General features: G+C 52.3%; 1 protein-coding gene and 1 pseudogene across 2 annotated transcripts; both read right to left on the bottom strand.

Annotated features, from left to right (window-relative positions):
* Positions 1-1,582: 1,582 nt before the first annotated feature.
* LOC104860334 lies at positions 1,583-3,604 on the bottom strand (annotated as a pseudogene).
* A 900-nt stretch (positions 3,605-4,504) lies between these two features.
* Trib3 (tribbles pseudokinase 3) lies at positions 4,505-11,367 on the bottom strand. Of its 2 annotated transcripts, none has more exons than XM_010621465.2 (4): positions 11,265-11,367; positions 9,347-9,640; positions 8,423-8,715; positions 4,505-5,730 (listed from the first exon to the last, which is right to left on the bottom strand). In XM_010621465.2, exons 2-4 carry the CDS (start codon positions 9,638-9,640, stop codon positions 5,247-5,249), a joined length of 1,071 nt encoding a protein of 356 aa, XP_010619767.1. In that variant the 5' UTR covers positions 11,265-11,367; the 3' UTR covers positions 4,505-5,246. The 2 variants fall into 2 exon arrangements, with proteins under 2 accessions (XP_010619767.1, XP_010619768.1); XM_010621466.2 differs by lacking the exon at positions 11,265-11,367 and adding an exon at positions 10,478-11,254.
* Positions 11,368-11,373: the final 6 nt, after the last annotated feature.

The raw sequence follows: 11,373 nt of genomic DNA, 5'->3' as shown, positions 1-11,373 counted from the left end.
AAATGTAACCTCTTTTTTTTTTTTTTGGTTTTTTTTTTTTTTTTTTTTTTTTTTTTTTTGGTTTTTTGAGACAAGGTCTCACTATATAGTTGAGACTGACCTGGAACTCACTATGTAGTCCAGTCTGGTCTCGAACTCACAGCGATCCTCCTGCCTCAGCCTCCCGAGTGCTGGGATTACAGATGTGCGCCACCAGGCCCAGCTCTCTAGTTTTAGTTTTTTGAGGAATCTCTACACTGATTTCCACAGTGGTTGCACGAGAGAGACCTCATTCTTGGTAGACACTTTTACTGGATGTTGCTGGTTTTTCAGCCTTTTGAAAAAAAGTATTTATTCCTTTGTCTTCTACCTTTCATGATAGCTGTTAAAAATAAGCTATGGGTCTGTTTTTTGTTTGCTTGTTTATTTGTGTTTGCTGAACTGAGGACTGAACCCAGAGATTTTACACTGAGCTATATCCTCAGAGCTTTTTATTTTTTACTTCAAAACAAGTTGTTGCTAAATTGTACAGGATGGGCTTGAGTTTATAATCCTTCCTCAGCCTCCCAGAGAGCTTGGATTACAGATATGTTGCCACTATGCCTGGCCAGAGCTTTTGAATTTTGATTATTGTATTTATTTGTTTTAAAAGTTCTGATAAGCCAGGGATTTAGCTCAGTGGCACCTCACCTGCCTCCAAAGCACAAAGAGTTTGATCTCCATTACAAAAATAAAGTTATGATAGGTTATCTTCAAACCTATTGCCACTGGATATAATTTCCTATACCTTCACAATAGTATCCAGCTTGGTATTTATTTAAACGGTAAATATTTTTGTTTTATTATCTGTGTCAGATGGTACTGATATGCCAACTCTGAATATATCTGTTTCTTTGGCCTTGTTTCCTCCTGAAGACCATGTAGGTCCATTATGGTGGAGCTCCTACCAGCACAAGTTAGACTGAGGCAGATATGTTCTTTTTGATACCAGGGATCAATCTCAGGACCTTGTGCTTGTGAGGCAGGCACAGTATCACTGAGCTAAACCCCCGGCCCTTTCTGGGCCTTCAGGAGCTGAGTTGCATGCAGCTTAGACATACTTCCTGTCAAGGAGTAGGCTCTGTGGTCACTCATTTAAACCTGGGTTCCAGTTCAGCGCCACGGAGCCATCTGCCAGACGCTGGGTAAGAAAGAGGCTTCCTCTCTTCAGCCTCGGTTCTTCCTCTGTACAAGGGTGGCTGTGATATGCCCTCCCTCCTAGGCTGTTGTGAGGATCTATACAAATTATCAGTGACTGATACGTAACAAATTATCCCAAAATTAGCAACCCAAAACAACAGTGAATACACCTGATCTTACCTCATTCCATGAGCACTTGGGGTCGGGAAGGTCCTCTGGGAACGGCCCCTGGCCTCAGGGCATCCTAGTGCTCATCCGAGTCCCTGAGCCCCGCCCCGCCCTGCCGGAGTCCCTTGACACTAAGGCTGCATGGAGGGAAGGCTTTTTCACAGTCTGTCAGTAATTGGCTCACCGTGTCCATATCCATACTGCGGCCAGATGCCTCTTCTCACCACAGTCCAGTCCATTCCAGCCATGGTAAGAATCAATGTTCCTGATTCTCCTGTGTGATCCCAGTCACAAGAAGCAGGTTATAGGCCACGAACTGCATGCTCAGGACACTGCTCATCTGCCCAGATCCTCACTGGAGGAGCCATCTGCAGGTGCATGACTGCATGTACTCTGGGGGTCCCAGATGCACACTGAGCTGTCCAGGAGGCAGAGGCCAGTAGACCACCATCAGGGCTGAAAGCAAGGCTAGTAATGCTGTCTCTGTGGCCTCGTGGCTTTTTAAAAAGGGTCCCAGAAGGGTTGGGGATTTAGCTCAGTGGTTCCGCTGCCTGCTTTGCAAGCACCAAATCCTGAGTTTGATCCTTGGTAGCAAAAAAAAAAAAAAAAAAAAAAAAAAAAAAAAAAAAAGTTGGCCCGTCACAGTGTACATTTGAGAAATACTGTTATACTGTTTGCTGTTTCTTAGTTCGAATTACTTTTGGGCAGGGGATTTAGCTCAGTGGTTCTGCCACCTGCTTCAGAAGCACAAGGACCCGAGTTTGAGCAAAAAATAAAAGGGGGGGATCCCAGAGGCCACATCCCACAGTTTTAACCACTGGTCCTTGACAGCAGATGCCAAGTACTTCCCACTGGGAGAGAAAGCTAGAGAGCACAGGCTCATGGTGCCTGTGAAGAGTCTTGTTGGTCGAGCCTGTGGCTAAGTAGTTAGAGTTAGGGTGGAATCTGACACAGTCCACATCTGCCTGGTGTCCTGCATATATCCTCAGTGGGTACGTCCAATCAAAGGACCACAGCCTGGCTGTGTGGGACCCACTGGAGAAGTACAGGCTGTACGGGCTGATGTCCAGGCTCCACACAGGGTAGGCATGTCCTCAGTACAGCACACTGTCCGTGAAACTCCCCAGATCCCAGTCCTGGATGGACATATCCTCAGAACAAGAGAGCAAACCCTGAGCCAGGAAATGTGTGCTATACACTGGTCCACAGTGTCCCCACAGGATCTTCCTCTCTGTGCCTGCGCTGTCCTCCTCGTTTTCCTCTTCCTCCAGAGTGTCACAGCCAAGTGGATGTGTGATGTGTCTGCAAGGTGGGGCTCTGACTTCATCTTCTTGGACTGCAGACTCCAGAGTTTTATGCAGGAGCTGTCAAATCCAGCAGCAAGCAGCTTGCTATCAGGGCTGTAGTGTTTAGCAGCTGCTCCATGTTACAGAAGATGTAGAAGCAGATGGTGGGGTGGTGGGACATCCTTGATGTGTTTGATGCTCTCTTGTAAGACATCCAGTGTGGCCTTGTTCTGCTGAATGGGTCTGGGCACATCTGGGGCTCCGGGCCGCTGCTCTCACCGTGGGAGGAGCCACCACTGGAGTAGAGCTGGTAGTCTGTTCTCTTGGCAGGCTGCACATCCAGGTGGATATGTAAGGTCAGGACCTCACATAGGGCAGTGCTGTCACTTTGGAGGCAGCAGATCAGGTAGTTGTAGCTGTCTTCCTGGAGATGGACCACATACTTGTTATCTAGGAATGCACGAACGAAGCTTGAAATTGGACAGGATGCCCTGGATGGTCTGAGTGGTCTGCAGCTGCTCAATGACATCCTTCTGGCTTGCATTCTGCAGGAACCTTCCATGGAAGGGGCTGTAGAAACTTCCCACTGTGCTCTTCAGGGTGCTCTGGAACAGGCTGAGATGGAGGTAGACAAACAGTGGGTAGAGGCGAGGCATAACTTCATGGCTGTGCTGGGAAGCAGAATCAGTGAGAAAATTCTGCAGTCGTCCAAACTGTACTTCGTACTGCTGGGGATCTGCCTGGCAAAGGGCTGCAGACACTATGTTGGCACAACCGGATTCTGACTGCATTGTGAGGTTGGCTGCCTTCTCCTCAGCAGTCTGAGACGGATGCAGGCCTTGCTTCAAGAGGTCATCTGAATCCACGTATTGCTGGCGTTTGAGGTAGCAGGACACTGCCATCTGGACGTGCTCAGTGTGCCAGACTGAACATCCTGGGAGGCTCCCACTCTGGCCACCCGCTGCAGGCCCTTGCTCCACGGCCACTCCCATGGGCACCTGACAGAGGGGCGTGCCTTCTTCTGAATGCTTTACATCAAACAACGGGTGAGATAGGTACTACTACCCTCCCCCTTATAGAAGCAGAACCAGAGGGCACACCGTAGTTGAGAAACTTGCTGAGTATCAAACAGCAAGTACGTGCTGAAGCCAGGATTCTGTGTGTGCTCGTGTGTGCATGCAGTACTGAACTGAGGACTGAACATCACCAGCCCGTTTTATTTTGAGACAGGATCTAAATCACTAAATTGCCCAGTCTGGACTCAAAACTTTTGATCCTCCTGCCTCAGCCTTGTAGCGTGCTAGTATTATGCCATGTACCACTGTGTCAGACTTGGAGCCAGGATTTAACTGACTGCAGAGTGAAGTTTTGAGTGCTACAGTGGCACCTTCCTGAAAGGTGACACATGTGACTGCCAAGGCCATTGTACCAGCTATCTCCAGGGACAACTGAGCAAAGGACAGAAGGAGGTGGGAGAGTCGGTATCCTTTGCAACATCTCTGAAAGCTACCAGCCCTGATGTCCACACCATTCCCTGCTTCCTGTAAAATGTTTTCTTCTGCTTCTGTTACTATTTTTTGCAGCGCTGGGGTCTGAACCCAGGCCTTCTGCAGGGTAGACCCTTTATCCTGAGCTGTGCTCCCAGCCCTTGCTTTAGCCATTTTGACTCAGAAAGTCCCCCAACTGAGACCCCACTGCCTACAGAGTGTGCAGGAGATCCTGGGGCTGCGAGGAGTCTATTCTCACAAACCACTCGGCTGGGGTTCAGACTGAATGGCCTTTGCTGTGGGCCAGTTTTGAAGGCAGAGAAAAGATGCAGGGTAAAAGATGGTAGGATAGGGTAGAAGAAATCTTGTGAAGTAAACGTATATCTTAACTCTGCTTTATTAGGCACAAGATGATATTATATACTCATGGTCCAACAAACAGTATTGACTACAGTCCTGGACCCTGAGCGTCCCCAAAACAGGCTGGAGACTCTGCATTGACTCCACCTTGGTGCTCTGATCGGTACAGTGGGGGTAGGAAGGCCAGGACCCTCATTCCAAGCCATTGCTGAGTCTGATGAGAACCAGCCTTGTGTGGGATTCTTGTTTTTCCAGCCCAAACCCTTGTTTCAGGCTGCAAGGAGAATCTTTTGATCAATCCGGAGGACAGCGCTGCTAGTGCACAACATCCAGCCCATCTGGGCATCGAGGGCCTGGCTGCAGGCAAGGCTGGGCACCTTTGGTACAGAGATGCTTGCTTGCCTTTGTCTGCTAGACGCAGGGTACAAAGGCAGCGCGCTGCTGGAGATAGGGACCGTCCTGTGGACAGAGGGGCTTGGCACCGGCACAAGTGGAGGGAGAACCTGGCACTGAATGTACCGGGTAGAATGGCCCGCGGATGTGGGCATGTGCGCACTCATCAGCTCTGGAGGAAAGTGTCTCCTTTACTCACAGCTACACTACAAGCACCCAGAACAGGGTGGCTCACAGTATGCGCACAGGCACTGATGTGTATAAAAGAACACAAATGTGCAGGCAGCACACTCTCCCATGCTTCCTCTCTTCTGGAAGGCACTTGAGGTTGGGCTCAGTAGAAAGAGGCAGGAGAAAGCTTGGAGATCCTCAACCGCCATTTGCAGCTGGGCACCTAGCTGTACAGACCGACGTCCTCACCGTCCCTCTCCTCCTCCAGTCCTGCCCCATCGGGGACCACCTGATCAGCATCCCCAAGGTGGGATGGGGATGCAGCTGAGGGGACTGGGTTCCCCTGCAGCCAGGGGTGCAGCAGGATGCCCGTGGCCATGAGCCTCTCAGCTGGTTCCCGCCGGAGGAGGCAGCGGACCAGGCAGCGGGCAGGAGCTGAGAGGCCAGCAGGCAAGGTGAAGGCACCACGGCGGATCTTGCCAAAGAGCAGGGCGGGCTCTGAGCCCTGGAAGGGGTAGTGGCCGGCCAGCATGGTGAAGAGCGCCACACCCAGGCTCCAGACGTCGGCTGCCTTGCCGGAGTAAGACGCCTGAGAGCTGAGGATCTCCGGTCCCACGTAGGCTGGGCATGCCTGTTTGTCCCACAGCAGGTCGTCAGGCCCCGTCAGGACACAGGCGTCCTCCAGGTTCTCCAGCACCAGTTGTGTCCTAGGCAGGGGCAGAGGGGTCAGGTCCTACTGGAACCCCAATGCCACACCATCACCCTCAGTGGAACCCACTTCCCCAGCACCCGCTGGCATTGGACAGCATGAGCCAGTCCTGGGATGACAGAGTCATCTCTCCAACAGAAAGCCCAGGCTCAGAGAGGTGAAAAATGTTTTTTTATTGCTGAGTATGGAAGTGCATACCTGTAATCTCAGCACTTGGGAGGCTGAGGCAGGAGAACTGCCGTTGAGTTCCATGCCAGCCTGAACTACATAGCAAGACCTTGTCTCAAAAAAGTAAACAAACAAACAAAAAAGAAGCAAGAGAAAGTAAAGAAAAATGTTTCTCTACCTCACAGAGCAATGAGATTTAATAACACTAAGATTTCAAGAACACGTTATCTCTCGTCCTTCAAGGAGGGGATGAGTGGGCTGAGCTTCACTTAAACTAGAGGTAAGCTTTGGGCCTGGGTGAGGGTAAAGGAGAGAAACAGGAAATGAGCCAGGCACTGCAGCACAAGCCGGCCCTAAAAGCGCTCAAGGAACAGCACTGCAGGCCAGGGTCTCCCACGTGTCCCGTGCTCCCAGCTCTGGGTTGAACAGCTTCCTGGCTTATATCATGCCCTGGTTCACACGACCCTGGAGGGAGACACCATTCCACCACCCTCTCGTGCCCTTCCCAAGGGGGCCCACTCCAATGTTCATGCTGGTGGTACTGGGCATCTAACCTAGGGCCTTGTGCATACTAGGCAGTTGCTATGCCACTGAGATACATCTCTAGCTCTCCCTAAAAAAAATCATGTATTTTTTTACTATTTAAAAAATATTTTGTGTAATAGAGTTGATTTTTGTATATTGAAAAAATAAATAAATAAATAAAATATTCTGTGGTACTAGGGATTAAATGCAGGGTCTTATACATGCTAGGCAAGCACTCTACTACCAAGCTATCCTCCCAGGCCCAGAAATCATATTTTACTTTTTAAAAAGGCCACAGTTTTAAAAATATGGGCAACCAATTTCAGTTAAAAACAAACAAACATCTATGCAGGGCCAAAAAAAAAAAAAAAAAAGAGGGAGAAGAGGAGCCTAACATTTGCAACTTCTACTTTATTTTGTTTTTTGCAGTCAGGGGATTGAATTTAGGGCCTCATGTGCCCTAGGCACCTGCTCTACCCCTGAGCCATAGTCCCAGCCTCACAACTTTTACTTTAAACATCACCCACAGAACACTCTAAATTACATTCATAATAATTGTTTTTTAACCACCACCACTAATTGTCCTTAGGGCACCACTTCCTGGGTACCTCCTGGGCTCATGTTCTGATGGATCCTGTGACTCAGCCTGGGCTAGAGGTGGGTGAGGGGTGAGAAGTCAGCATCATTGGCCCATTTGACGGATGGGGAAAAGAAGACTTGGGCAGCGGAAGCCAATGCTCAAGGCCAAAAAGCAGGCAAGAAGCAGCATCTGGCATTGAAATCCAGATCTGCTGGCTCTGCAGTCCCCCTGCTGCTGACTGTTCCCAAACTACTGCCTTGGAAAGAGTTTTCCTCCAGAAGGTTTGTGGCAGCTATGCTTGCTCTAAGCATGTAACCCATTTGAGTTGGGCATGATGGTGCAGAGGAGGCTGAGGCAGGAGGAGTTCGAGGCCAGCCTGGGTTATATAGTGGGTTGAAGGACAGCCTGGACTACATAGTAAGAACACCTCAAAAACAAAAAACAAGGGCTGGGAATTTAGCTCAATGATTCTGTCACCTGCCTCACAAGTGCAAGGTCCCGAGTTCAATCTCCAGTACCAACAACAACAACAAAAAAGTATAATGATAATGTAAAATAGGAAGAAAAGGACCAAAAGGGAAGAGGAAGTAGAAAGGAGGGGTGGAAAAAAGGAAAGGAGGAATGGAAAAAAATATGAGAAAAGAAGGAAAAAATGGAAATAAATTTTTTGTAAATAGGAGGGGTGGAGGTGTGGAAGGGATGGAAGGGGAAATGGGGAAAAAACAAAAACCAAGATATATCATGTTCAGGTAAAATGCCCCATGTTGAATATGATCATAATGAATACCTAAATGTACCAATAAACTGAATGGAGAGAGAGAGAGAGAGAGAGAGAGAGAGAGAGAGAGAGAAGGAAAGAGAGAAAGAAAGAAAGAAGCCAAAACTCAGCCTTAGGCAAACACAGTGTCAACTGCTCCAGGCAAGATGGACAGATGTGAAAATTAGTCTCTGAAAGTTTGATTATATGCACAGCCCCCAAGGCACCTATTAGTTACAAAAGAGCAGGGGGAACTTTACCCACTGGAGAAACATAGCAGATGCCCCTTTCACCATTGATCAAGGTTAAAATCACGCTAGGGAATTCATCAGCTCCTGCCTCTCCTGCCTTGCTGGGCTGAGGACCTCTTCCGGCTACAGGACCGCGCCCTGGAGCCCAAGGTTTACAGCAGGCTGGTCTGCTCTCCCTGACTTTTCCCAGGGAATTTGGGAGTGGGTGCCAGGTTAGGAGTCTCATTTTTAAAAAATTGCTGGTGCGGTGTATGGAACCCAAGGCCTCCCGCGTGCTCTAGCATGAGCTACACCTCTTAGCCCAGGCTTCTCCTTTACTTGCCTAAGTTACTCTGCTTTCCTGGGCCTCAGTTTCCCCAGGGTGGCCCACCCCTTGGGCGTGTCTCTGGGTTTCTGTGGCCCCACTCACCTCTCACGGTTGGCAAAGACGAAGCGACGCAGCTTGATGTCCCGCAGGACCAGGCCGTGTTGGTGGCAGTGCGCCAGGGCGGCGGCCATCTGACGGAAGAGCGCAGCGGCCTCTGGCTCAGGAAGGCGGCGGCGGCGGCGCACCAGGCTGTGCATGTCCCCGTGAGTTCCGGAGAAGAAGGCATAGAGGAGCTCGGTGCCCAGCAGGACCTGGGCGGGCCGAGCCACGTGCTCGTGGGGGGGCAGCCTGGAGTAGGGCTCCAGCACTGCCTGGGCTAAGGATGCCGGGTACACCTGCGGGAGGGAGCCAGAAGCAGTGTGAGTGCACAGAGGTGGGGACCCCAGGTGGCCTTGCAGACAAGTTTAGCCACCACTTTTGCTGTTTTTTTTGTTTTTGCTACTGGGGATTACTAAATGACCCAGGCTGGGCTGGAAGTTGCAATCCTTCTGCTTCAGCCTCTGAGACTGTTGGGAATTATAGGCCCACACCACCACTCCCCACTCCTTCTAATGCTTACTCCCTTCATGGACTGGTTCTGCACAGCCTCTCCACTCTGGCCAGAGCAGGTCCTTTTCATCCTCAGAAGTGCATGTGCCCAGTCCCTAGTCTCTGCAGCTTTCCCTGCCCGACCTCTCTTCCCACAGATGGCCAGCTCCTATCCAGACCTGGCTGATGCCCACTGAACACGGATGAGGGAGGCATCTACCCTGTGCTCCCTTGGGCCCTAAGCTCCATCCTGCATGGTTTTTCCCGCTGTGGGGCCCCGTACTGTGAATGCCCCAGTGCCACACCAGCTCTGCTGTACCTCCCTGGTTCCAGCCCAGCCACTGTCTGCTTCCCCAGTAAACACAAGAATAAAGGAGCCCTCCAAGCCCTGGTGATGATTCTCTGGAGCCTGGTCCCCTCCCAGGCCCCAGGACGTACCTTACAGGTGTACTCGGTGCCTGTGGGGCAGTGCAGGGCCCGGTAGGCCCGCCCGCCTTCCTTGGGCTCCAGGAGGACATAAGGCCCAAGCCGCCGGGAGACAGGGGCCATGGCAGGTGCATGGGCCAGAGCAAGGGGTGGGCTCAGGGACAGCAGGCAGGGTACTGGCCTAGGCTGGGGCCCACTTCGAGCTCGTTTCTCAATGGGCCACTCAGAGTCCAAGTCAGCCACTGACTCCATTGGCTTCTTCCTGGAGGAAGCACCCTCAGGAACAGTCAGAGAGGTGGCTTGCATCTAGAAAGAAGGGGAAAAAGGCCCTAGGCAGTCTGTTTGGTGGCTCCTCTCTTCCACAGCTGGATGGGTACACTAGCACAGCCTTCATGAAGGCAATCCGGCAGTGTGTGCTGACATGACAGGCACACACCCTTGACCAGTGTCTCACTTCAGAGAAGTTAGCTCCAGCTGAACTGCTCACAAAAAGTCAAATATGTGAAGGCTGTTGATCAGAGTTTTGTGTGTAATAACAAAAGGCAGGAAATATGCCAAGTGTCAGGCAGTAGAAGGCTGGCTACACCCTGGCAAGACAACCATGGGGTGAACATTATGGCTATAAAGAAGCACCAGCGGGCGGGCTCTCCAGGTACTGATGTGGACTGATCTCGAAGGAGTACTCAGAGAAAAAGGAAACTGTTAAGTTTAATTATAGACATGTTGTGTCCTGGTGATAGCATGAAAAGTGGGTTACAGTGTGGGGTACTACACAGCACTGTAGCAGTGACAATACTGCTCGTGGCTATGGACCGTTCAACTTCCACGGAGAGTTTTTATTTGTACATGAGATCAAACCCAGGAAGCTCTGAGCTACACTCCTAGCAGGACTGGGATGAGCAAGAGCCTTGGCAACCATACTGCAGGTCCAGGGCCTCCCTTTGCAGAAGAAGGGCAGCCCCTACCATCCACCTGCTGCTGTTGTCCCCATACACCGCGCAGGATGAGAGGGTAGGTAACACCAAATACACTCCACCACCCAGGGCAGACAGGTGTACGCACACGCCTCAAAAACACACTTCATCCAAGCCACAGATGCACAGATCCAGGACAGAGGGAGCGCACACGTCAAGGGTCACACACCTGGCCCTCCGGGAGCAAGAGCGGGAGCTTTCCCGCACACACAGCCAGGTCCCGGACCCTGCCCCACCCCTCGCAGCCAGGCCCCTCCAGTGGGAGCAGAAGCGGCCGCAGAGGCTGTTTGGGGGTCAGAAGGTTCCGCGGAAAGTGACAGAGGGCGGGGGCGGGGCCAGGAGAGGGCTGAGCGCAGGAGGCGGGGCCCCGGGGCGAGCCCGGTCGAGCTGGGCTCTACACCTAGGTCACCGGGCTTCCGCTGTCCGCTCCCTGAGCACTCTGGCCCTGTCCCCTCAGGGCCCCCCATTTACTTACCCAACTCTGCCCAGCCGTCCCCTCATCCGCAGGGACCCAGGCCCCCCAAACCCCCTTACCTCAGCTTCGACCCCGCAGAGCCCCCGACAGCCCCCAAAATACACACACCCGATGCGACCCTGCAGTGCCCCCACGCGTCCCTCACACAGCCTCCCCTCGCCTGACCACCCGGCTCCGCCCCCACGCTCACAAAACACAGACGGCACACTCCTGGGGTGACGGTCACACACCGCCCCGGGCTTCCCCCTCTCCGGGGACTTGGCTGTCGAGCCCTACAGATGCGCACCCCGCGGGGGGGCCCAGGCACCTGCAACCCAGGGAGCTCTCGGCCAGAGCGACCCGACGGCAGAGTTTGTTCAAAGTTGTGCGCTTGCGTGCGTGAGTGTGGGCGCGTGTGACACGCAGATCGTGCAGACGCGCTGCACCCCCTGCCAGACGCCCCTGCAGCCCGCCAGCTCCCTCGGCCGTCCCGGCAGGGTACCTTGTTCTCCAAAGTGACAGCTGCCCGCTTCACTGAGGCCGATCTCGCGGTCAAGCCCCCCGGGCGAGAGCGTGTGCGGAGCCCCCGGCGCCTCGGCCGCGAGTGACTC

The sequence above is a fragment of the Fukomys damarensis genome, unplaced genomic scaffold (genome assembly GCF_012274545.1).
Source record: "Fukomys damarensis isolate Sample0158 unplaced genomic scaffold, DMR_v1.0_HiC HiC_scaffold_22, whole genome shotgun sequence".
NCBI lineage: Eukaryota > Metazoa > Chordata > Mammalia > Rodentia > Bathyergidae > Fukomys > Fukomys damarensis.
The sequence above is the reverse complement of the archived record's forward strand: the minus strand, read 5'-3'. Positions and strand labels throughout refer to the sequence as shown.

Coding starts and splice junctions, on each gene's coding strand:
- Trib3 (XM_010621465.2), bottom strand. CDS start 9,640: ATGCAAGCCACCTCTCTGACTGTTCCTGAGGGTGCTTCCTCCAGGAAG. Junction 8,716..9,346: donor GCACCGAGTACACCTGTAAG/GTACGTCCTGGG, acceptor TCCCTCCCGCAG/GTGTACCCGGCATCCTTAGC. Junction 5,731..8,422: donor GTCTTTGCCAACCGTGAGAG/GTGAGTGGGGCC, acceptor GCCCCTGCCTAG/GACACAACTGGTGCTGGAGA.